This window comes from Pholis gunnellus (genome assembly GCF_910591455.1).
Source record: "Pholis gunnellus genome assembly, chromosome: 19".
Taxonomy (NCBI): domain Eukaryota; kingdom Metazoa; phylum Chordata; class Actinopteri; order Perciformes; family Pholidae; genus Pholis; species Pholis gunnellus.
This window is the reverse complement of record NC_136546.1, coordinates 15,716,612-15,744,059: the sequence shown is the minus strand read 5'-3', so window position 1 is coordinate 15,744,059 and position 27,448 is coordinate 15,716,612. Positions and strand designations below refer to the sequence as shown.

Genomic DNA, 27,448 nt, shown 5'->3' with positions numbered 1-27,448 from the left:
AAAAACAGCAAACGAACAGAGCTACTTTTGAATAAATATCACTTTGCTGTCGAACAATTGTATCATTAAGTACTCTTTCCCTGAAATTTGCAACTAAAGTCAGGAGGCCGGTTATTGTTTTGTGAGATGCTGATCACTTAATAGCTTCCCTTTGATTATTTATATATGAATGTAGTGGATAGATAGATACTTTTTGCCATACACAACACAGCAGGGATGCAGGTTTATGTGAATGTCTTACAGGCCACATCATATTATTGTGGACATATGCTGGTATTAATAGTTCGAGTCTTTACTCTTTGGCAAGACTTTCCTCTTAGGACCCATTTACCTTTTCTATACAAAAAGGACAAACAAAATGAAATCATTAAAAGGCTCTCTAAATGCACTAGAATGCAGATTAACAGGTTTCAAGATGAAATAATCCATGAGGATATTCAAGTATCAGGTGGTCTTTTGACAGAAGAAGCTCTACTTTTGGCATTTTACTGTAAATATCTCGAGAAGGCGCTTTCTTCTGCTTTAATGCCGTCTCTCTGTCCGTCCGCCTTCGACCGTTCGAAGCAGGTCAACGCGCTTAAATTAGTGTCAAACACTAAAGATGACAATGTCCTCGTCGTCAAGACACTAAATGCAAATTCGACGGCTCCGTTCAAACTGTTGTTGGGAGAAGGAAAAGATGTTGCTCTAAACATGTTCCATCTGCTGGAACACACTTCCCGGCAGATTTGAAACTTTTTTTTTTTTTTTGTCAAAGCTGAAATGGACAAATACATGGTGTCAAACCTCACCATTACCCGTTATCCTTCACTTCCGGTCATCCTGACCCCCTGCATCGGGGGTCCGGACCAAAGCTGATGGCCGTCTGTGTTCGGGTCAGGCCTTGGCCTCCAGCAGTTCGAGGAACAGTTTGTGCATGGGCACGCGGCCGTCCTGTTTGATGCTGCAGAAGTGCTGGACGGCACGAGCGGCCGTCTGACGGAGGAGAGGGAGGGTCATGATCAGCTTGCCGGCCCGCCGAGGGTCCTCTGGACGGTGGGTGGCCTCATGGTCCTGGAGGGCCCCGTGAAGGACATCCTGGAGTCTCTGAACTGCCTCTAAGTCCTCAATTTGCATGGAGTCTGTAAGGAAAATGAAATTGAGGTTCAGGTCGGGAGGAAGAAATTAAATGCGCTAAACGTTTTTTTACAAAGTAAAAGCAGAATTTTGAAAAAACGGATTCGATACTTCAAAAAAAATTGCACAAATTGTGCTTTGGTTTATTTCCAAATTGCTTTCACATGAATGAAATTCCCCAAAGCACAATATGGCACAAATTGGCGCTGGAAGAAAAGTCATCAACAAAAGGATTAAGATTCATCTGATACCTGAATTAGCGAGTGCGATAGCCTTGAGGACCACAAACTCCTCCTTCTCCAGCCCCATAGTTTTATACTTCTTCACCAGCTGCAGGATGGCGTTGTTGAGGTCGAGCAGCCCGGCCAGCTTCGACTGCTCCTCGTCCATGACGTAGTCCTCGGCGTACACCAGCTTGTCCTCCAAGGCCAGCGAGCGGAACACCACTCTAAGAATCAAAATCTCCATCCAGCCGCTCTGCAGTAGACTCATCTGGTCAGCCAGAGAGAGGGAGGGGAAGCCTAGAGGGACGAGAGGATCATAAATGGACCAGGTACAACTGAATCAATGTTTTTCCAAAAACACTGAACACACCTGGTCTAATACAAGATGCTATTTGGTTGCATTGTGGTAATCAAGCAGACTGACCCGTACTAGCGACAAAGGGTGTTTCATCCTCTGCTGCACACATGATTCCTGTCCCTAGCAAGTCCCCCAACTTTATTATATGGTAATACTAAATTGCTGAAGAACCCTTTTAAATTATTTGGTTAAATGATTTATTGTATTGTATCCAAATTCCCTCAACTTGCTATTTCTAATTTTGTTTGTCATTTCTCACAGTTTCCCACATTAATAATAATCATGATAATAATTATAATCATTTGTATTCAATATAATAACATCACTGATGATACAGATTCCTTCATAAGAAGACCACATTGCAAAGGGCATAACAAAGGACAGAGGGAGTGAATAGGGGGTGAATTTAATTACACTCTGTGGGACACACCCACTTTGATTGACAATTACACCCCACAGGAGCATGATTAAACCTGGTCACGTCCCCCGCATAAACCCGCATACACACACTCACACACACGTTTACTGTAATTAAAACAGATGATTTTATAGAACGAGGGGAGGAGGGGGAGGCGTTTGTGTTTTTGACACCATCGGTGATTGTTATCAGGATCCACTGCTCTTTACAATCACCACGGGGACATGAGTGGCGCCCGTTTCCCCACTATCGCTCCCTGATTGATTGGAAACGCTGTCTGTGCACAATTTTCATTGGTCGATAGGGATCAGTATTCTGGCACAGGACCATTGATCAGGGACAGAGACCCGTTTGAGAGTGCATGTTAAGCCCCGTGTGATGAAATTTCAGATAATATATTGATATATTTTAAAGGCAAATACGAGTTAAACCTTCAATAAAGAGAAAAGAGCGTGTTTTAAAGGGACAGAGTGAAGGACACTGAGGGCGATGGGGAGTGCTGACATTTGGGAAGAATTCTCTTGCCAGTGTCAGTTGTATCATATCAACAGCAACACACAGCCAGTAACACCACGGCCGTCTTTAACGCACGCATACTTGACAGCCAACTCGCAGCACGGACTCAAAAAAGAGCCAAAAGCAAAGAGGGCAGTTGGTCTTTAGCCAGCTCATCTGCCAGTCTGGCCCTCAGACTTCAGACCACGTCACCGTCAATCTGCCTGATAAAAGCGGACACAGAAGAGGGGGGGGGGGCAGCCAGGACAGTTGCCCCATCGCACTCACCTCCCCCTGGGCAAAGAACTCAGATGGCCCAGGCCACTTCGCCCAGGACCCTGGTTCTCCCAGCGATGGGGGCCTTGTGGCCTGCCACTCATCCAGAGCTGATGTGACATGGCCATTACGCTGCTAGAAGGGGGGCAGTCTTTTTTTTTTTTTAAATATCCATTCTCTCTGTGTGTGTTTGTCTCCTCTATGTTCCTTTCTTTCTTTGTCCCCCGTTAGTTGAGCTGTCGTGGTCTCTTTTACCTCCTAAACCTGCTCCTTGAATGATGCCATTGTCGCTTCCTTTCATTACGTCTGCTGTCACTCATTTTTGCCATTATTATCTTTTTCCTTCATCCTTTTTGTCTTTATCTGCCACATCCTTTGTCTGCATCCCTGTGCCTCTGTCTCTTTCTATTAAATTGAAAAAGCTAAAATTCACCGTCACTGGAAGAACGATGTTTTCAGGCAACAGTGTCATTTTGTTTGCCAAAAAAAATAATTAATGTATTCTAATGAATAGTTGTCTGTAAGGCTCAAACTCACATTTTATTCTCAGCACAGATACATGCTATTATATTTAAGTAAAAAAAAAAATAATGTATTACATTTAGTCTGACAAGCAACCAAAAATACATGTTTTATAATGATTTCAAAGCTAATTCCAGTATTTGTAAACCATTGAATGTTATGTTGTTGATTTTTAAAGGACTTAATTGTCAATTGATTTCCACAAATCTGTATATATATGTATGCTTATTTGCTTAGAGACTTCGAGACTTACAGTAGATGATAAGATTGATACCACACTCATGTCTGTCCGTTGAATACGAAGATACTATCAGCAGCCAGTTAGCCTAGCTTAGCATAAAGACTGGAAACAAGGGGAAACGGATCGCCTGACTCTATCGGCTGGTCACAAAATCTGCCTACCAGCCCCTCTAAAATATAACTTATTGAAATATGTGCTGCAGTCCAGCAGCGAACAAACAAACATGTTAAACAGCTTATTGTATATTTATTTTAGCGGTTTCCCCTTGTGTCCAGCCTGTATGCTAAGCTAAGCTAACCAGCTGCTGGCTCCAGCTTCACATTTATTGTACAGGCATGTGAGTGGTATTGATCCTCTCATCTAACTCTCAGCAATTAACTGACACTAATGAACAGTAACAACCTGCCTGCTACTGGACAGGTCGTTAAAAATCCTCTCGTCTTTCTTTGCGATGGATGTGAACGGATGACCCTGAGCCTATTTATTTGCCTCCACTGGCCCGATGGAAGCGCACCTTTTGTTGCATTTTATTTTATTTTAGTAAAAATAGCTTGACAGTCGGATGACTACATGGCTCCCTGTCTCTCCGCACCCTCAGGTGGGTATCTGCTGTGTGTATGGGCGCTCTCCGAGCCAAACCCTCCACTGGCAGAGGGCTACAAATACACCCATCAGTCGGACTCCGTGTGTCTCGTGCGCTGACAGTAAAGAGCCGTCAACGGGAGAAAATAGGCAGACAGTAACAGCCGTGGGGGGGGGACACACACACACACACACACACACACACCAAACACCAACACACACTAATGGTTGCTTCATGTCCACTTTTTAAGAAGAAATACGGGGACACATATATCACAGATACAAGCACACACACACACACACCTGCTTTGTTTGTTTTGTAAGCATTTCCGAGATAGGACATCAACAAAAAAACCAGGTGTTTCCCTGGTGATGTTTTGTGTGTGGATAACCACGGCTGATAAAGCAGTCACAGCTTCAGTTAGAGGAAAAAAAAGACTAATGGTTATTGCTGGAGAATAATGATTAATTTAATTATTGATTAACATATTGCCGGTTGAAACTTTGTGGTCTGCGCTAGGAATTTCAAATTAATTAAGTTTGTAATGACCCATCCACTGGTAGACCACCACTTTTGATTTATAAAATGACAAAGACTAATGAAAATGCCCATCACAACTCGTCTAAACCTGAGGTGACATCTTCAAGTTGCTTGATTTGTCAAACTTACAGTCCAAAAGTCAAATGTATTCAATTTATATTATATTATCATATTGGGTTTTTCGACTGTTGGTCGATTGAAAGTAAGACATCAACTTGTGCTTTGCAAGATTGTAATGGCAAAGAAGAAATTACTTTTTTGGCCATAAACACACGCGTGAATGTGCTTCTGACTAAAGTGCAAGTGCTGCTTTACATTTGAAAATGTGCAGTAACGGTCTCCAAAGCCAAGTATCCAAAGCAGACCTGCAAACCTCTGTTGCCACCGCATACGATTACAACCGCCAACATAGCTGCATACCAGCGTTTTAATCCCACTAAGCTGTCAGAATGCACTTCCCCTCTCCTTTCCACCCTTCCATCCAATGGAAAAAAAAAAAATTGGACATCCCTTCTGCTGCTCCTGTGTCAGAGGAGAAGTGTGTTCCAAGTGTCAGGAGGATTTCTGTAATTCAGAGGCGGCCCAGGAAATGAATTAAAACTTCCAGGTGGCCACTGCTCATCTCATGATATATTAGGAACAAGCGGTCAGCAAGGGCATGGCGCACACACACACACACACACACACACACACACCTACACATAGAGGATGACAGATAACACACAGCCGCGCCAACATGCGCTCTCTCCTCTGGGCATCTTGGCCACCACAAGTCACAACAATCTCCCGACTCTGATCAGATTATAGACTTAATGTGAGTTAATGCGTGCAGTGGAGTGTGTGAGCAAACAACTGCCTGCCTGACTGACTGACTGATCATACCTGGGATGTGTTTGGCCCAGCCGATGTTGACCACCAGCTCCCTGTCAGCCAGGTCGCACAGCGTGGTCAGAGCCTTGATGTCGCTCTCAGGTACCGTGGGGTCCGGCATGGCGAAGATGCCCTCTGGCTCGGCCACCAGCAGCAGGGACACCACTTTGTTTTCCACCACACCGCCAACAAAGACTGAGAGAGACGGCGAGAGTAAGATTAGATTGTTATCATCATCTTTATTTAATCATTATACAACCAGTTGATATAGCCAGTTACACAAAAGAACAGGCAAACAAACAGCTTTGGAGACAATCACAGACCAAAAAACTGTTTTTGTCGCTGTCCAGTGAAAACAATGTATCTCCAAATTTGGTGATTTTGAATCCAAAGGGATAAATTGTACCTTTATGGGTTGAGAAAACATCCCCTTAAGCTAAATAAACCATTTGAAACCCCACAGGATTACCAAAGAATTCCATCGCATTATGTAAAAAAATTTTTACTTATGAAAAGTTGAGGTTTTGAAGAGACATTCATCAATTCAAAGCGTCCCACGTCTCAATTCCAAAACTACGGTTGGCATTGATTCATGCCAACTCATTAGCAAATACAAAGCTATAAAAATGATTCAGTGTTGCAACAGACAACATCACAGAGAGCGTTATTTGACTAAAGGAATCCATTAACACAGACTGACCACTTAACGGCTTCAGTCGGGTTCATTATGCACCTTGCAAGCTTTTGCGTGGACACTTACATGTTTTTTTCTGAGGCAAGGCATTCTGTGGGTGCAGATACGGGCTGTTCTCAGCGTCTATTCTCCTCTTGTACTTCTGTCTGCCGCCCCGGACCCGGTCCAAACGCACACCTACACAAACATAAACACAAGGTTATTAATGATGTATTTGGCGTCAGACAGTCACACGCTCTAAATATACTCGCCCGGTTGTCCTTAAATCACAGGGTGAAGTCACTCACGCGCACAATTTATTATTATTATTTCATGTATTTGATTTAACGATTCCAAAAGGCATCTTGATAATGAGATCACATCGGGTAAAATCCTTTATAAAAAAAGTATAAAAATAATTAATAATTGTTTAGAAATTCTGTGGAAACTAAAAGCAAAAGTAATCAGAGTGCGTCATCCTATTTTCATTAACAAAGTGACTCCAAAACACTGACTACAGTTCAAACAGGTAATCAGTTATCAGAGAAAATATTGAACCGGGTCAATTATCAGGATGTCGCCCAATCATCTGCTGCCGCGTCTCAACGAGCCCAATGAGACGTTGTCGTATATTTCATGCTGCAGTGATGTTGAAGTGATGATCGAAGGAAGCTCCGCGGACACTGTTCTTGATAGTATAATGAAGTTTATTACAGCAAGCAACACATGTCATACGGCCGGTCGACACGGCCGGAGAGTCTCAGCCAATTCAAAATGACTCTGCCGACCAGAGAGTCTTCATCCCCTTAAATACAGATGATGCTGTCCTTTCCAGGACCCCTAATAAAACATGTCTCAGACATGGGCCTCCTGCTCCTCCTCGTATGCCTGCTCTGATAATATAAAACATCTGTACATGTCACAGGGCGCATAAATTAAGGACATGCCTCCTACACTCCATGCATCTGCTCCTGGAAAGGACAGAGTTCATGCACGTATGCTGTTTCATAAGTATTGAGGAAAATACACTACATATTCCCCCCTTCGAGACTTACACAAAGTCTCGAAAAAATAAAAGAAGAGAACATACAGGTGCATAATCATGACAAACAAACAACCCGTCATACAGCATATTTTTAACATTAAAGCAACTGTAAGGAGTATAAAAGTGAGAGTGAAAAACCTGTCAGGCAGCTAATTTTTCTTGAACAATGTAGACAGGAAAATTCCCTCACGGTCCCTCTGCCAAGGCAACCATACATAGTACTCCATATCACTGAAATGACGAATTTAAACGAATTGTGTAAGGAAATGACTTAAACAAATACATATGGAACTCTCAGCAAATCAAAACAAAACAATGTCCAAAGTCAGGCTGGTCGACCCATCGCACCTTTCGATGGACCTTTTCCTGCCTATCCCCCTGTCCCTAAACATCGAAGAAAACAAAGAAAACATCCGAGGTCCCATTACATTTAGAAAAAATCATTTCCCAAGTATTTAATACATAAAGAAGAAAATTCATTTTTTATTTGACTAATGTAACCTATAAGAGAAGACATAAGAATGTATATCACTGCAGTTTCTCAGCAGCCTTGACTCTCAGTTGTAGTATCGATGACGCCTTGAATCTGGATGTTGTATCGCCAGTCCACGTTCAGAGTCCTTCAGACCATTCGTATGTTCATGTTTGAAGTGTCTGAATCCATTCAGCCCCTCGGAGTCCCTGACAATCCACCACCCTTACAGTGGTCTTCTCCCCTCATGTGTACTAGAATGAAAGAAAAGAAAACCAGTATCCTTTGCATACAGAACAGATACAGATCAAAACATCACTACAGAATAAGAACACTTCTATAAGTAAAATGTGAAATTAAAATGTGAAATTATAAATCATATTGTCCCTTTATCATATTGTTCATTTGTTTCTATACCCCCCCCCCTTCGAGACTAAACAAAGTCTCGAAAGAGTAAGACAAAATCAACACTACAAACTACCCAAGCTATAACAGAGGTTAATAATAGGATTATAATAGTGTACGATTTTTCAGAACACCATTCATTCTTTCGCACATCCCTTGACTTTGCAGATGATAGACTGCACCAAGATGCTGTTTAATTCCTAATTTTTCAAAATCAATTTCACCGTCTTATCCACAAACTCTTTTCTATTGTCTGAGGATATTTTATCTGGAAGTCCCCACCTGCTTGTGACCTTTTTTGCATAAGAACTTGGCAACCGATTGAGCATCTTTTTTCCTTCAATCGGTTTTATCATGTCAACATAGTCCACAACGAGTTCACGCATAGGACCCCTTGGAGTTGGGATGTAACCAGGAGGAACCGTCACTCCCCTCCGAACATTGTTTTTCAGACAGATTACCTGCCTATGACATAATCAATCTGTTCAAGCAAACATGGTGACCAAAAACCATACTCCCTTGCAATCTTTCTCTTAACTTCCCCCCTGCAACGTGAGCTAACCCAATCGCCTACTGAATCATCAGAAATCTCCTCCTGACCAGTTGCACTCGTGGGCAAAATGGCCTAGTTGTCCACAAGTATAACATTCGTTTGATTGCTGTTGAAAGTTTGGATTTAACCTTCCTTCTCTTCCGAAGTTTCTTTGATCTCTTCCTCTCCAGGACTGCGCTTGATCAAAAGCTGGCTGTGGGTAGGAGACGACTGGAACCACCGGCGGTGGCTGGAACAATTGGAACTGAGTCTGGTTCGGCTGTAGTTGTGGTACTAGTTGATTTAGTGGAGACTGATTCTGCATAACCAGCGCCTGTTTCTTTTCCGTCTTCTTATTATCCATCAGTTGTATTTGATTAAGTTTCCTGAGGGTCTCTTGGTCCTCGTCTTTCTGATCATGTTCCTTTTTCCTATACAGCTCCACTTGGTGGGCTATATGATCCGTATACACACCCTTTGCCATGCTTCCAAGACCAACCACCTCTGCCAACTTGCTTCTCACTGGCAGGGGCAACCCCTTCTGTATTCTGGCTCGCAAAATTGACTGCTCCATTTGATTCAACTCCGGGTCATTTCCTGTGACATTTCTCCACACTTGATGAACTCTCGACACATAGGCCCTCGGGTTTTCTTCCTGTCCCAGTGGTTCAATGAAAATATTGTCAGGATGTACATTTGTCGGAAATGTTTCTTTCAGCGCCTTGCACACTTGACCTCTACTTGCAGCAAACAGCTCTGAATCATTCACAGCAGTTCCCACATATCGATTGAGTCCAGCTTTCTGTAGAATCTCTCCCATAGCATGAACTCCCAAGAGATTGGCCAAGAGTCTCTTGATATCTCCCATGGCCGGATGCTCTCCCATCATGATCTCTTCCAACTTTGAAATCCAAGGATGTGCTCCATCTTGAAGAGTAGGTAACTTTTCAAGTATGCTTGACATATCTGTATTCCGCCAAGGCTTGTACTCCATGCTCTGTCCTCGGATGACCACTGGAAGGAGTTTGTGGGGTGTCGACTGTTTTCTAGAGCGCAATCCATCTTTCATGGCCGATCGTTTGGAGCTTTCTTTCTTGTCCACCTTGTTTCTGATCTGGTAGTCCCCCTCCTGGATGATCACTGGAACTTGAGGATAGATTTTCTTAGACTTCGCCCCTATCTCATAAGGTGGCGGTCCCTTCACTGGGTTCATATGTGAGAACACTGAATTGGTGTCTTCCATCAGTTTTTCTGTTAGTTTTGTATTTTGTTTTCTTTCTTCTGCATCTTTGTCCCTCTTATCGTTTGCAGCTTGGATCAGTTTCTGTCCCTCATTTTCAAACAACTGGAGAATGCCAAGCTCCACTTGCCTCTTCTCTTTGCGTTTACTCCCCTTTTTTCCCTTCTTTTGCTCTGCCTTGTATGTGGATACAAGTACCATCATTACTTTAATTACATCTGGGTTAAGCGTACCCTCCACTGGCCATGGTTGGTCAATTTCAGGCCAGCGTTTATGCCATTTTTCCGATATTTTTGCAATGTTTGCGATGCCTCTAATTAAAGGATTATTCTTCTGTACTACATCAACAGGAGTGATTACTTTTGGATTTTTAGTGTCCTTTTTCCCCATTATAACGGCTTCCTTATGTTCCGCTATTGTACTTTAAGAAGTAATTTCTAAACTTAAAACTACTCAAGGCTATTTAGATTACTTCCTCCCCCCTTTTCTTCCAAAAAATCAATTAACCAATTAACCAAAAAAATCAATTAACCAAAAAAACCAATTAAGCAATCAACCAATTAGCCAATTAGTCAATTAGCCCATTAACAAATCAATCAATCAATCAACCAATCCCGAAATTTAAACAATTAAGCCCCCAAGCGATCAAGCAATTAACCAATTAACCAATCAGTAAACCAACAAATCAATCCATCAGTCAACAACCACATCAAGACCCAATCAATCAACCAATCAACCAACTAACCAACAGTCAATTAACCTATTAACAAATCAACCAAACAACAAATTACCCCATCAATTAATTAACCAATATATCAATTTGACAATGCCAAAGGAGCAAGAGCTCATTAATGCAATATCACAACCCAAAGTCCACTCATAATGTTTGACAAAAGATCACGCGCTCCCACAAGTGACTGATTGTCACCAAATGTGGACTTGTCTCTGTAAGACAATCGTCTAATTATCACCCAATATTCAGCTCAAATCGTCAAACAGTCACAATACTGAATGTCCACTACAGCACAGATCAGAGCAAACCACGCACAAATAACAAATTGACATCTGCAATCGCCAGCAGAGTTTAGACAAAACAGTCATTCGCCATTAATTAATTAAATGCATTAACTGGTCAGTCAGTTGCCAAGTTTTCTATTTATTTACTTATTTATTTCTCCTAATTGTTTAGAGCATGTATTCTTTCATGTGTGTTTGAGCAGGTCAGTATCCTTTTAGGCTTATAAATGAAAGCAGGTTAAAAATGTGTACCATCCCTATTAATTACGACTGAGAACACATACACACATGGAAAATGCAGGTTTTGTTTTTGAAGAGTTTGTGGATAAGTACCGGCCCTTTGTGGATTGAAACAGAAGTCTCCCAGTAGACGTCAGCAAGCCACACTCCGTGAGGCACCGGCCCTCTGTCTTGTCTTCAGTCTTAATTCTCATTCATCGTAAATGACATAAAGACAAGAAAACAGGCAATGATTTAGTCTCTTATGAACCCTTAGGTCCCTTTAACAGCATCATAAACTTTATTCCTAAATGAAACCCCTTCCCTATGAAACAAACAGTTCAAACGGCAAAGGAATTTTCTGTATCTCCCAAGAAAGTTTTATTGTCACTTGAGCACATTCACACACACACCTTCCGACCTCTGTCTGGAGGGACTTTTTAGGCGTGTGAGGGGGGTTCGGTGGGCTACCCTTCTGAAACGAAGTTCATTGTGTACTCAATAACTCATTTGTTATATTACGTCCCTTTTAAGAAGAGCTCATGTTGTATTTATTAACTCATTCAATTCCTTACGTCTTCTCAAAAGAAGCTCATTTTTATCCAATACCTCGTTTAATTCATTACGTCTTCAAAAAGAAGCTCATTTCATTTTATTAACTCACTTAGTTCATTACGTCTTCAAAAAGAAGCTCATTTCATTTTATTTATTTGTTAACTTGCTTAATTCAATACATCGGGCAACATATCTGTCCTTACAAGTTATTAAATGTCCCATTCTCAAATCACAACCGTTATATGATTATTCAATCATAATGTGTTTTTTCTTTTAACTTTAAACATGTCTTCTCCTCTGCAGCTCTCACAGCACACAGCTGGAACACATCAGCAGCCAGATCTCACACACACACACAATTTCACCCGGTAGCAAACGCACACACAATTTCACCTAGCTCTGCTCCAAAGTAAACACCCGATATTCAGAGCACACACGCATTTCTCTATCCCAAGAAACACCACATTTGCACAACACAGACACACAGCATGCTTTTTGCCGCTTTTTTCCTTTATTTTCTTATAAAATTTCTGCTACCTCTGAGATGTAAATATCCGATGAGAGGCTGCATCAGACACCATTCGTCAACCAATGCCAGAGTGGTAACAGTCAATCGAATTTTTATTCTACATTCTCCAGTTATCAAACTGACCATAAGGTGTTGTTCCAGGTTTTTGTCGGCCCGTACTACAGCTCCTTCCCTGAGGGCTTCTATCCTGTCTGATTTGCGGCAATTCTATATGATCATTTCCTTTAAGCTTATCCCTCTCTCATTACTCTGTCTCTTATCCCTTTTTACATTTAGTTATTCAAATTACCTGGATCCAGGTTTCCCCAATTTTGTCTTTCTAACTTAATTCCTGACTATGTCAAAGCCATCGTTACACAGTGGCTAATATGCATGTCGTACCATTAAGACTGTGTGGGCCCACTCTCATTAATCTAGCACAATACTATTTAGCACCCTTATCGTTACAATGAAGCTATTCTAATTCATTCCTTATTTCTCATACTTCTTTTCTTCACTTCTTATCTTCTCTATATTCATTCCCCCCATTTGCGTATTCCCTTACGCAAATAAAATCAAATTTAGCACGGAGTTTCACTTCAAACATCAAACCAACAGCACATGTCCCTAAAGAGGTTCTTATTTTACGGTATGACCAAGCAATCAACATACAACAGCCCCAATGACTGATCAGATCGAGGGAGCTCACCGTATATGAAGTTGATGGAGGAATCGCAGGTCACATCCGAGCTGCTCGTGACGCCAAGTTTGTCGTATATTTCATGCTGCAGTGATGTTGAAGTGATGATCGAAGGAAGCTCCGCGGACACTGTTCTTGATAGTATAATGAAGTTTATTACAGCAAGCAACACATGTCATACGGCCGGTCGACACGGCCGGAGAGTCTCAGCCAATTCAAAATGACTCTGCCGACCAGAGAGTCTTCATCCCCTTAAATACAGATGATGCTGTCCTTTCCAGGACCCCTAATAAAACATGTCTCAGACATGGGCCTCCTGCTCCTCCTCGTATGCCTGCTCTGATAATATAAAACATCTGTACATGTCACAGGGCGCATAAATTAAGGACATGCCTCCTACACTCCATGCATCTGCTCCTGGAAAGGACAGAGTTCATGCACGTATGCTGTTTCATAAGTATTGAGGAAAATACACTACAACGTGAACGTGACGTGTCTAAAGCTTGCACAGCAGCATGCGCCCTGTAACACGACACCCAAGAATTTCAGAGCAGCCGATGACAACTGCTGATCTTAACGAGCATTGTGGTAGCCTCGTCACCACGGTGATGGGGATTTAACAGTGTGTGTGTGTGTGTGTGTGTGAGTGTGTGTGTGTGTGTGTGTGTGCACGGAGAGTAACACTTAGCACTGAGAGTAACAGTCACCAGGTGTATCTCTAAAGGAAATGTGTCCAGCGAGTGTGAACGTGACTCAGGGAGCCTTCAGTAGTGGTGTTGGGTTTCCTGATCCACACAGAGGCCATAGTGACCCTGAATAGATCTATAATGGCACTCTGAGGGTATTATTCGCCCACTTGACACCTCGCAGAGACACCTCATCCCTTTGAGCCCGCTGCCTCCTGTACTTATTCTTACTTGTGCAGATATTTATGGGGCGCATGCACGAACATCCACATTAAATAACATAATGTCCTTTTAATCACGCTTGTGACGTGTCTTGTAGGGTTGAAAGGGTTCTTCGTTTTGTTGCATCATTGGTTTGAAAAGGCACTTTGTGTCATTTTATTGTTAAGCCATTACAATAACAACAATTTTATAGAATTTCTGCTGTATTAGTTAATGTACCATGAACAGAGATAGGTAAGATGGGAAGAGGGGGCCACTAATAACAAAGCGATGGAGTGAAAATGTGGTCCGTGACCTTTGCTATAAGCCTCTTGCTATGGCTCTTCCACAAGACTATGAAATATTATGCTCAGATGATGTATGTTTACTTCCACATTTAAAGACAATTTTGACAGATAGACGCATGTACCTTCACAGTGCTGTATGTAAGCCTGTTCATCCTACATGAATTAAGCATTTTATGCAAAAGTATTTTACATAAGGGATTTCTGTTTTGGAGTTTTTCCTCTCAGCTCTTCTTTCTGGTTTGAAGTGGCTCAATTGAAGAGAAGTGATATGAAGTATTTCGCTGCACCAATCCGGTCAATCAAGATTCAGAAGTCCAGTCCAGAACATTTAATATTAATTATTAATCCAGAGAACATCAATTGTAAGCCAGCTCAAGACAAGAAATGTCATGCGCTGTTGATCTTACACTTATTGTAATCCAGATAAATGGGACAATTTATCATCACATAGATTTGAGATCATATCTTTGAGACCTATACGTCATACTTTTGGGCATCTCATTTGGTCCAATGATGGTGAAATAGGTGAAACGTGAGTTGGCAGTTTCGGGGCTAAGAGGAAAAAGTGAAGAGCTTGTACGCGAAGAAGACATTGGTCGGGCAAACTCAATACCTCCATGTCATGGGGGGGGGGGGGGCGGGGGCAAACAGTAAGTGTGGATTATCTTGAGCACTTGGCAGGTGGCACTCCGAGGTGCGAGGTGAGGGATGAAGGCGCTTCCTTGTGAATCAGATTACATTACATTACAGTCATTTAGCAGACGCTTTTATCCAAAGCGACTTACAATTCAGATTCTATCTATACACCGTAGGCACAGCTACGGGAGAATTTTTGGGGTTAAGTGTCGTTGCTCAAGGACACATCGACATGCGACTAGCGGAGCCGGGGATCGAACCGACGGCCCTGCTCTCCACTTAGCCACAGTCGCCCCCCAAACACAAACAGATCAAACACAAACTGCTAGCAAACGCTGGATTAAATCAAACTACTTTGGTCACTTAATATGTTGGAAAAGTGTGTTTTATACGGGTCTATTTGTATGCGTGTTGGCGCTCAGGTCTGACAGTTATTCAAACACACACACATCAAGGCTAAGTGTAACTCTTCACAGCGGAATGTGCCGACAACAAAAAGGCCAAGAATAGCTTTGGTGGATAACGGGCACACAAACCTCCTCCCTATTCGATAAACTCGGACTACTTAGACATTGATCTATTTTTTGCAGCTTTCATCACTCGGCCGTCTTCCGAGGGTGTCTGGATCCTCACATGGGAGGCTTTACAGGTTCCCAAAATGCTCGCAGTACAGCAGGATCAGGAACACGGACATCTAGCACCTCATCAGGACTGATCCAGGTTGTCGTGTTCTTTGGCAGCACTGCCTCCCGCCTCCATCACTGCTGCCATCATTAGCATGTGTTCAGTGCAAACAATCCTTCATCTTCACAAATATTGTGACAAATGAAGACAGCGCTACTGTGGCGTTACATTCCCCGCACGCTGCTTCACGAATAAAAAAAGGGAATGGAAAGTTGGCACACACATAGTCTCTGCGCTCTTTTCTCAGAATACAGATCAACACACCTGAGACCAGATAACTTCAGGCAACAGGAAGCGGAGTCGGTAAAGAAGAGGAATTGCTGCACCACTGACCATATCTTCGGACCATAAAACATCAAAACACAGGATCACACAGCCACATCTGTATGATAAGGTGTATTTTGAAAATATCGCGTACATTTGGCCAACATACATGTTTTGACTGCCCTTAGAAGCGACAGCAACTGTAGCATTGAGCACTAAACAGGGCTTAATTAAATCACGTCCCGGGGTCTATATGTCTTTTAGCCGTGTATTTAATACGGCTCTGACTCTACCCATTAAACCTCACAGCTCCTCTGTCTCGGCCTTTACTGCGGCCTCTCCGGGGAAGAGGGGCATTACGAGACACGATGAAGCGCGTTACGAGGGCGCTTACGACGGGAGTTACGAGGGGCAGTTCGCATTTCACGGAGGTCCAGGAATCCCACAAGGCATCTGGAGGAATTTTTACGAGGGGGGAGGGAAAGCAAAAGGGGGTGGCGAGAGGAGAGAGGAGAGGGGGGGGAGAGAGGGTTGAGAGGCGGACTGGGATGCTGCTGATGCCCCTACCCTATTAAAAGCGGCTAATTTAGAAAAATTGCGGACACACAGTCACTCACAAAAACACACAGAGGTGTGCGCATAAATGTGAGTGCAGGCTGACATGTGCTTAAACAAACTCATATACACAAACTGATACACGTGTAAAGATGCAATAACTCCGTGTGTCCATAACTCTCAAACACACATTCAGGAACACGACCGCAATGAACAGATGCTGCTGTGTCTTTGGAGATGAGTAGGTGGGATTAAAGGATCATTCACGTTTATTACAATTGGGAACGTATCTTCATATAGTTTTAGCCCCCGTTGCTATTGGTTATGATAAGAATATACGTGGGATGGTAATTGCTGAGATCGGGGAATATGGCGACATCAGCGCCACAAAGTCCGACAGTGCAAAAAAGGAAAAAAAGTCAGTGACCAGTCGATCGCGCAGGTTGTAAACAAGTCAACAATTGAGACACGTGACACGTCCTCACTTTATTTGGAGGTAAAAATAAAAGTGAGTGCAGCCCAAATGATGGTAATGAAACTGTGTGTGTGTGCACTATAGCTCTAGGTTGTATGTAGAATGTTTACGACAGACAGTTTAGGTTCAAATGTAATGGTTGACTTTCATTTTGTCTTCCGAATATGTTTGGCTAACATGCAGCTTTGTATAAAGGCCTGAACATACCAGCATTTAAAATGCTAAAATATTGCATCAAAATCAAATCCAACTGACAATTTTCCTCTTTAATAACTGTTCGATGAATAAGATGGTGTAAATGCTTCGTCTTTACATTTACTGTCCCTTGGTCCTAAAATTGTAGCCACCACACACACACACAAACCTACGTGTTTTATATCTTCTCCCGTCTTTATTATCATCTGGAGGCCCCACACAGCATGCAGCAAGTGGCCGGTACAGTAGGAGGTCGCTAATGTTTTCCTTTTTGAGTCACTTCTAAATCTGGACAGCAATATGTCACCAGACAGGCACACAGTCAGACTAACGGAGCACCTGATTGCTGTCACAGATTCTCTGTGTGGTATGTATACATGTCACCACCGTTAGTCCATATCGTTGACCAAATGTAACGACCTTTTGCAACATTAGGGGTGCAACTAACGACAAATTTCATTATCAATTAATCTGCCCGATTATTTTCTTGATTAATTATAAAATATATAGAGTATCAGAAAATAGTGAAAAGCAGTTTCTCAAAGTCAATTATATCCAGTTTACATAAAACAGAGAAAAGCAGGAAATCTCTACATTTGAGAGGCTGAAAACAGCATTTCACGATTGATCGATTATCGAAATAGTTGGCAACTACCAACAAAAGATGTTAGAAAGCCCGCTGAAATGATTTGGTGTATTGTGTAACCTTAATTTAGTCTGTGCATGGGTATTAATACAGTTCAGTAGGGCACCATTGTGTCCATAATTCAGATTCTGAAATAAATTGTTTTAAAACGTTGTCAAGCTCAAAGGAATAAACTGGTTAAGTTAGGTTAATTGTCCCACTCTCATTACATTTCCTTGTCAAAATGTATCTCAAACATTTCATTTAGAAGTCCCTACATTTCTATTTTTGTAGTTCCTAGCAATGACTCGCTGCATTATCTAACTAGCTGCTGGAGTTTTGCACACACACACACACACACACTGGCAAATTTCCAGAAGCGATTTCTGAGGAACACTGGTGAAGCAAAGACACAATCGAACAGTTAGTAGCCCTCTCCTCCATCTCAAAGACACAGCTATGCATTGTTCCGCCTTGTGTTTACAACACATACAAAAGACCTACACACACATCACACCTGGCACGAAATGTCTGAAGTTTAACTGTCAAAGGTTTTAGGTTTCACTGGAGTCTACAGAACTACTGTACATGCCGCCGCCAGTTTATCAGGTGAGACGTATATAGTGAATCTCTGCCGGTAATCGGGGTGTTGTTTCCAGGAATGCACAACGTAGATATTGACGGACAACGCAGGCTTGTGTTAGCCTTCACTCGCTGGGTGCTTTTTTTTTTTTCTCTCAGCTGTCCAAAGGAGAATGATAGAACTGCTGCCAAGACTACCAACCGATCAATCCCAGAAAAAGCAAACTCAAACAATGTTTTGACCCAGGTCTAAAAGTGATTTTTGGTGTAGAGCTGACCTTCTCTCAACATGCCCACAGACAGACATTTCACGAATCGACAGGCCTGGCAAGATTTCCTCCTCCTCTTGGTGATTTCACATTCATTGGACGCTGGGCAGCTGTAGTCAATGTTGCCTGGAGGAGAAGAGAGGAAGATGAATAAAAACACGTTTTGAAGTTGCAGTGAAGCAATAATTCAACCGTATTGTTCATGTCTTCACTTCACTCGGATTCAGTCAAAAGGTAGATGTCACTAAAATGTGTCACAGCGTAAAATCCATTTAATTCCATTAGGCTGTGCCTGCTTGGTAAATACTCACACCTTTTGAACTCTACACCTCCAGTTTTTATGCCTCAGGCTTTCTGTTAATAAACGCGTAATCTCGTGCAGAAACTGAGGTGACCCGGATGACATCACTATGACATCATCAGGATTATTTTTCTCTGACTTGGCAAAGCTCCCTCCAAGCTACAGAGGACATTATACAACTGTTTTCAAACGTAATAAAAAAGTCCCTTTTTAGCACGTTGTCTACACCTAATTGGGAGTAATGTGCGTTAAGCCCGATGGCGTTCGGCCAGTTGTATGGCGCTCTCAGCTGCCACCCTCGATCAGAATCAGGAAGTATCTGACGAGCCAGACATCAGATCTCCTCGGTTGATCTGACAGCCGTTCATCCTGTTTGCCTTTTGAACCCATCGACAGTCGCCAACCTCTAGAGGCCTTAAACGCATCACGGCCTGCTGGGTCCTCGACCTGGGCGGCGAGCCCACAGAGCGCAGGACAATCCCTTTAAAACACCCACGCCGCATGCCACTGCCTCTCGACTTTTAGGGGCGACGCCAATGTGCACACATTCATCACCATATCTTATCTGAGGCTTTAAAGCCTGAACTCAAATGTGTTGACTGTATACACGATGCACTGAAAGTTTAACCGCGTATCAGCTGTTTGCAAACAGGTCTTTATTTTCTGCAGTTTGAGGCAGCGGGGCGGAGGCTGTGAGCTAACTGATCGGGTTTTGTTTATACCAAAAACAAATGAATGCATCTGCACCATGTTGCTAGTAAAACAGGTTTACATGATGCAGGAAGGCATTATCAGCCATGCACACTAAACTCTGTTACTAAGTATAAAACTGAGCGTGGAACCTGCGCCTGAATGTGTGTTTTGCGTGTGTATGTGTGTGTGTGTTGTCTCTGTCTTACCCTGGATGGTCCTCTTGAAGAAGGCCTTGCAGGCTTCACAGGAGGCCACACCATAGTGGTAGCCCGAGGCAACGTCGCCGCACACCAGACACACACGCTTGGCCACCGAGCCCAGCATGAATTCACACTTCACTTGGCTTTCTCCCTCCACAAACATCCTGGATAGAGGTGGAGAGAAAGAGAGGAGGGGAGGAGGGTGAGGGCACGCATTAAGAGGAGCCTGCTCAGATAGTAACAGCACTTCCATTGAAACACACAAAATAAAGGGGACAACGTATTGCATACACCAACCTATTCGCTCCTGCATTGTTGGCCAACCCCGCCGTGTGACCATAGAGGCCCGGGGAGTCCAGCCCATTGCTGTGATTGTGATGGCCTTTGACCAGGGCCCCGTAGCTGGAGTTTGTGTCCGACGAGGTGCTTCCAGGGCTGGGCTGGGCCGGGCTGACGTCCCCCTGAGAGCTGGGGCTGGAGGGCTCACGCTTTATAGTGGAGGGACATGTGGGGTCCAAGCCCCTCACTGACATCCTGCCGAGATGTCTGGAGAAGAGGGAGGGGAAATTTGATTGTACATGATCGGATATATGCATCTTATTGTAATACATATTCATGATGGTGAGAGATTTGACTTTCAGGTCAGCTTTATAAAATGAGTCACCTTGGTAATGCTATAAATATTAATGACGGGCTAGTTTTATTAAGTCAGGCATAATTAACACAGATTGGGAGAAACCTTACGATGAATCTATGGATTCATGTTTGTATTTTCAAACCTCATACAGAGCATTAAGCTCATATTTATTTTTTCCCCTTCAACAGTCTCCGGATGCTTCGAAGACCTCCGCCTCTCCATCGCCACGCCCCTCCATTCACGCATCCATCCATCCCAGTCCAAACTAAACTGGCCGTTTGGGATTTCCAATCCCCACGTATGCAAAGCCGCCGTCCATTACTCTGCTTTGTTTTTAAAGAAAGAGATTGCTTAAGCAAACGTAGGGAAATAGCCAAGTCAGCAATCATCCGCGTCGTCTTTCACTCTCCATTGTCTCTTTGTGTCTCTCATCACTCTCGACCTGTCAAGCATTACAGCTAACCTGTTGTCACAACAGCCAACAACTTTTATTTACTGTTAGGAAATGTTAAGACAACGCAGACAATGAAAATAATCCATTGAATGACACATGAACAAATGCTTTGTGTAGCATTAACTGATATTACATGTTTGTACTAGTTCATTGTGTATTGTGCATGGACAGCCAACCCCCAAACCACTTAAAAGGACAATAAAGAATAGTTTTAAGAACAACACACTTGGCTTTTTCTGTTGTTAATATTAAAACACAGACACAAATACATCCATGTCTTGTGTCTTAGCATTGCTCACATACTTTTGGAAGTATTTTCTATGAATATATCCATTACAACGGCTGAAAATAAATTTCCCTGCGTGCTAAAGTGTGCATCATTACTTTATTATTGGATCAAGATGTGACTACAACAGACTCTCTGTCACCACGACGAGGAGAAAAAAAAGCATCTGAAACCAGTTGAGGTGTGCACCAGGCTCACAGGCATGTGATCTGGGCTCACACACACACACACACAAACACACGCACACACGCTCTCATCGTGGCGTCAGGCGTCCATGTGTGGATGTAAAAATAAAAACCATAGACAGGCTCCCACTTCTCCACGCACACTTCAGATTCATGTGATCAGGAACATGTTCAAGCTCCATGCTCACACACGCACACACACAGACATACACACACGCACATACTTGCATACACACTTACAGACACATTTTAAAGCAAGTGTCTTCATAAACACCCCGACACATACTGGCATGCAACTGTTTGTTGCCAGGCCAACTTTAAAAAGACCCCTGCTGTCTCACTCTTTGTCGCACACTTCCACACTTCCACACACACACACACACACACACACACACACACACACTGTATCTCCCACTCTAATCTTGGCTTTGGATGTCCAATTCAGTTTCCTGCCATGTAAATCAGCGTTTGCTCGGCCACAAGTCATTTGGTAGGCAAAAAGACTGGCTGCTTTTAACCACCTCCAGAGTAAACCATGGGCACGCGCTATTGACCCCTCTACAAAGCCACAAAGACCGACGCACAGACGCACAGCAAGAGACAGACCGACAGCAAGATACCAACAGAGCCAACAGCAGACTTCTCTATAAGAAGACAAAGCAACCACAGCAACGCAATCAGCACCTGCTGTCTTAATAATTGTCATCAATTTATTGTTTCATCTCTTATGGGCAGTGCAACACTTGGCATGTTTGCCCTTTATGAAAGAGTTATGGCGAACATGCTAGCAAACATTTGCAAAATACCTGTCTCTTTAGCTGCTAAATGCTGCGTTGTGTCAACTAGTTGCTAATGTTTGTCACTTTTTCACTGAAAACTGCTGCCCTCTACGGCAGCAAGCTGAGAGCAGGGAGTGAATCACAACAGTGAAACCAGAACAACTACGGAGGGTTGAGGTGGAGAGAGTTTAAAAAGCTTCAAACATTTGGTTTTGTAGAACAACATTCCTTAAGATAAAGTAGCCTAAACAAATATCATTTTCTCATCATTTACTGAATTTCAGGTATCGTGTCAGCGCCTAGTTTTGAAAAATTCCCAACAATACCCGACTCTTAAGCCTTAAGCTGAGTCTTAAACCCACCAATTAACACAACATATTAACCCCCCCTCCCCTCCCAACTTTCACCTCTCCAATCCACTTTGAAGACTATAAAAACAGTACGAGGAGGAGATTTCAGACTCACTGGTTTACTTATTGGCTATCCATCACAGGCGTCCATATTGCTGTGTCAAGTCTCTGACAGATAGAGAGTGAGATATACTTTGTGCTCTCCTATTATAATGCATCACGGGGAGGAAGACGAGGAGGAGGAGAGGGGCGTGGGGGGGGGGGGGGGGGGGGGGTGTTTTGCTTTCATAATGAAATGGCATTAGTGTGGGGTGATCAGATGTGATGTAATATTCACTCTGACAGATTACTAATCTACAACTCCACATAAAAGCCCATCAAAAGACTGTTGGTGCAGCTCCTACAGCGGCATGCAGCGGGGATAAATCAGAGAGGGTGTGTGTGTGTGTGTGTGCGTCAATAGGTATTATGTGTGTGTGTGTGTGCGTGTCAATGGGTATTCAAAGTTATCGTACCTTACCCCTTTGTGTCCCAGAATTCAAAACAACTCTAATTGCACCTCGGCAACAAAGGCCAAAATTCAGCGTGAAACGACGAGGAGACAGAAAGAGAGAAGAAGAAGAGAGGCGGGAGGAAATTACAAGAGCGGCAGACAGATAGAGGGAGTGTGAAAAAGCCGGGAAGGGACAGAAAGAGAAGGGGGCAGTCCTGTGGCTCATTAACCTGCGGGTGTTGAAAGAAAAGGGAGAAGGCAACACTCACTTCCAAATGAGCGGAGTCATAATGCAGACAATGACCCGACGGATGAAGGAGGGAGGGAGAGGGAGAAGAAAACAAGGAGGGAAGGAAATACAGAAAACAAGAAGGAAGTGACAAAGAGATATAAGGAAAAGTAAAAGCAGATCTACAGGCCTTGGGGAAGTGAAAATAAAATGCCAAAAAAACACAACTACTGACTAACCTTTTAGCCCTGACATCAACCCTGAGGAGCAGTTATTTAGGTCAGTGGGGTCTCAGTAGTGGTTCTTTTTTTTTAGTTTGTTTTTTTATTACTAATGAGCCAGTAGGAGATGAGCAGGGATCAGTGGCACCCCAGGCTATCCGTAAGAGCCTTAGTCAGGCTTTGGACGAAGCTGTTAGCAGGGAGATGAGGTGCCTGCTGCTGGAGCTTTGGACCCGCAGGCTCTGGAAACATGGATAGCGTGCCATACAGGGGATCATCTCTGGCCGTCGCTGCCTTTTCCCCCTATTCTTTATCCGGTCGATTCTGTCACCAGCGATCAGCCGACCTGTACGTCCCCACATGTCTGCTCGTCTTCTGCCTCGCTGTCCCATCTTTTCCCTGCTCGGCGGTTTGTTACTTTCAAGCCCCAAAATGCTTGATGAGATGTGTGATTATGCCACAGCTGATAAAAGCGCAGCGGTGATGATAATGAACATGATTTCTTTTTTTTTATGATTACAGAAAAGGATGGCAATCACAAAGATGTCCCGGGGTAATCAAACAGCTGCTTCGCAGGCGTTTGTTTGCTTTGTGCATGTCGGGAAGGTTTTCTTTAGATGAAACAGGCTTTTCTTCGACTGGTCCTACCCACTCACCCTCTACAAACAGTCTGAACAATGTCAACTGTAAGCAATGCAAACAAGCCTCCACACCAGAGAAATGTTCATCCAAATGTCCCCAAAGCACAAAGAAAGAAACTTTATGTTGCATTTTTATTTCCATAAAACTTTTCCGATTATACCTCAATAGAGCTGAAAGGGTTAGTCAACCAACAGAACATTTTCAAAAATATTTTGTTCATGGATTAATAGTTTGAGACATTTATAAGCAAATATAACATTCTCTACTTCCATAGATTGAATAGTGAAATCTTTTCTGCTAAACAAAACAAAACGCGCCATTTTTAGACGTTGTCTTGGGCTTTAGAAAGCTGGAGGAGCGTTAACCACTATTTTCTGATGTTTTATTACAGGATGAATTCAGTAATCCATAAGAAATAACCATCTAATTAAATGCTGCGAGATTAAGGAAAAAGGGAAAGCCTTAAACTGGCCATTAATGGCAAATATTTACACCGGCTTAATTCAAACGAAGACAAATCGCAAACACAAGGATGCTTTTAAACGTTGTGGCATTCCTCTACAAGACACAAAGAGTCAGAAAACTGACTCTCTAAAGTATTTCAATCAACAGGAAAATCAAAAGCGTGTACTGTAGAATACCTGTGCAGCACAAGCAGACACATATACGTCATAAACACACACACACACACACACACAGAATGTCCCACAAATCAAACATGAAATAATATTTGATCTCAGTCAAGACATCATAAGGAAGCAGTCAGCCACCTAACTTTCACACTCAACCTGTGTGACACTATGAGAGCACACACACACACTTCTTGCTCGGTGGTGTCGTCTTGAAAGGTGAAAGTACTTACTCTGTGTCAGAGTGGTAGGTGAAACACTCTGGGAGGTAGAGGTCGACTAAATCCATGTGAACTCTGCCACCATGCTCTGAAGATGAGAAAAATGGTCGTCTGTTTTCTCTCCTTCTCTTTCTCTTTGGTCTCTCCTCTGCTGATTTAATAAACTGTGTCTCTCACCGCAGTGCTTGTCCCTTTCTCTTTACTCTGCCCTCAAACTTTGTCTCCATCTACTGTCCTCTCGTCTGTGGTATAACACCCTCAGCTCCTCTCATTGTCCCCTGCGTCTCGTCTCCCTGTCACTCGCACTTCTCCTTGGCCGCTGGCTGCTTTTGAAGTCCTGACTGTTGTGACTAGCTGGCTGTGTGTGACAAGGGTCTCCAAGCAGAGCTGGCCCACATGAGCCACACCATTTGAATGGCCTTCCCTCTGAAGGCTGAGCTGGCAGTTGATTGGCTGTCCTCTGAGCCAATGAGAGGCGGCCTCTCGCCGGGGCAGGTGGATGTGACAACAGAGGATGTTTTGGGGCTTAGCTCTAAGTAATAACTTTATATGGGAACGTAGAAGGTGAATTTTCTCACATTAACAGCAGCGGTTATTGTTTGTAAAAAAAAAAAAAAAGGCTCTAACTAAATTGTCTGTATGTATGTGTGTATGAATAAAATATACTGCATAATATAACTGAATAATATAACTACACAGTTGTATGATCTTAATCAATTAATCCAATCTAATGTGTAACATAATAGATCCACAGAAGATATATCCACTTGAAACATCAGTTATAGGCATTTACCAATTAAAGAAATCTGGTTCCAGCTTATTAAACATGAAAATAAGACGCTATTTTCTGTTTTATATTATTGTTAATTAAACATATTTGAGTTTTGCATTATTGGTTTGAAAAAACAAGCATTGCCACGAACATTCTCATTAGTTGTACTCGAAGAAAGAGCTTCGATAATAAACATATGGACAACCACACATACGCACAGTTTGTAACCAAGCCTTAACTGACTTACTGCTCGTACTTCTATCTGGTTTAATCAGCTTTGGCTATGCGCCTAATGTCATGCTTTTGGGCCTTTCACTGACATCACACACGTGCACGCAAAATAAGAAACACAGTAAGTAGTGCTTGGCCTGGGAAGAGGGTTAACAGGTGCAACAAGATGCAGTGTGATCGACAGAAACACAGGAAAACACGATTAAATATACAAATGTAGTCCGTGAAAAGTGTTCAGATTGTCCTTGCTTGCCTTATGTTCAACCTGATTGGATGCGACCAAAATTCAGTAAATATAACATTCAACCTTTAATAAAAACAATATGGTGTATAAACCAATATCCCCTTAACAAACACAAGCCCACACTTTATTTAGTTTTTGTTGTTAATAATGTATAGTTTTGTTGTTATTATATATCCTATCTTGTAAAAATACCTTGTCAACAATATTACGTAGTCATATCTTCGGTATATTCATTTTGTGTTCTCTATAATATTGTGAAATTTCAATATTAAATAGATGGATGCTTCAAAGAAGCCCGGTGGGCTTTCTGGCTCTTCCTGCGCTGTGATATTATTTATCTCTGTTAAGTTTGTGTATTTTTTTTAAATTGTTTAAACTATCCTCCAATGAGAGTGAAGTTACAGTAAGAAGCCCGGTGTTCGAGGAGTCAACCTGTTGTCACTACGTCCTAATCCACTTAAAAGACAGACGCAGAGGGGATCTGTCAGAGTCCATGCCAACAAAAAATCCCTGTATGTGCAGAAAACAAGCTTTGGGGAGTGTTTGTCTGTGTGGGGACACACACAGATACACTGCTCAGCCTTGTTGAGAAGTCATGGGTCAAATTCAAATGATGATGGTGAAGTCCCAGCACAGGCCTCAGTGTGGATGCTGGCCACGGAGCATTGAATAAATGAGTGATATTACAGTATAGAGTAGAGTGCTTGAAATATGCTCGTACCACATTGTTCCAGTTGTTTCTGCATCAGCTTGGTGCAGCAATGAAGCATTCATCAGTGTACAGGCACAGGACTATATGTTGTACTTACACAAACTTTAACATACGGTGATGGAAGGACAATAGTCATACATTTCCCAAATGATAGCAGTTTGAGCATCAAAAATGCACAAATGGAGTTTGGTACACGTAAACCTCAGACTTCCTGCTCGTTTCATGTCAGTCTCGGCCTGTCTGACGTCGGGCTCGTGCTTTGAGCTGACCCTCACCTGACCAACCTCCACAGGAACGAAATCACCTGCGCTAATCTGTTGAGCAAGATAAAGGCCAGACAGCAGACTGCAAGGAGTGGGGCCTTATCTCATTACGCACCACATGAAACAGCTCGCCAAAGAGCAATACAGCAGCCACATGCACTGACATGCAACACGTGTAAACAAATGAAACACGAGCACACAGGGAACACAAAGGAGAGCGCTCGAATAAAAAAGCCATGAAAGATTAAAGAGAGTGTGTTTTTTCTAATGGTACATAATTTTATCTCAACCATGAAATGCAAAAAGCCAGACACTACTATCGTATCAAATCTCCTAAAGTTAATGCATCACATCAACCATTATCTACACTGAGAAATTATCTTTTATAAACCATTTAGGAAACCAAATGTTGACGCT

At 42.7% G+C, this 27,448-nt stretch overlaps 1 protein-coding gene across 2 annotated transcripts; it reads right to left on the bottom strand.

Annotated features, from left to right (window-relative positions):
• Nucleotides 1–870: 870 nt before the first annotated feature.
• On the bottom strand, nt 871–25,085 carry LOC306711477 (estrogen-related receptor gamma-like). 2 transcript variants are annotated; one of them, XM_079180443.1, is made up of 8 exons: nt 24,822–25,085; nt 19,975–20,229; nt 19,690–19,847; nt 18,499–18,615; nt 6,404–6,514; nt 5,656–5,838; nt 1,368–1,637; nt 871–1,121 (listed from the first exon to the last, which is right to left on the bottom strand). In XM_079180443.1, exons 1-8 carry the CDS (start codon nt 24,875–24,877, stop codon nt 877–879), a joined length of 1,395 nt encoding a protein of 464 aa, XP_079036569.1. In that variant the 5' UTR covers nt 24,878–25,085; the 3' UTR covers nt 871–876. The 2 variants fall into 2 exon arrangements, with proteins under 2 accessions (XP_079036569.1, XP_079036568.1); XM_079180442.1 differs by having other exon boundaries at nt 19,981–20,229.
• Between the last annotated feature and the right edge of the window lie 2,363 nt (nt 25,086–27,448).

Excerpts from the sequence above, each read along its gene's own strand:
- LOC306711477 (XM_079180443.1), bottom strand. The coding sequence starts at position 24,877 with ATGGATTTAGTCGACCTCTACCTCCCAGAGTGTTTCACCTACCACTCT. Across the intron at positions 6,515-18,498 it reads TGTGGGCATGTTGAGAGAAG|GTGTGCGTTTGGACCGGGTC; the intron begins GTCAGCTCTACA and ends ATGTTTGTGTAG. Across the intron at positions 1,638-5,655 it reads CTGGGCCAAACACATCCCAG|GCTTCCCCTCCCTCTCTCTG; the intron begins GTATGATCAGTC and ends TCGTCCCTCTAG.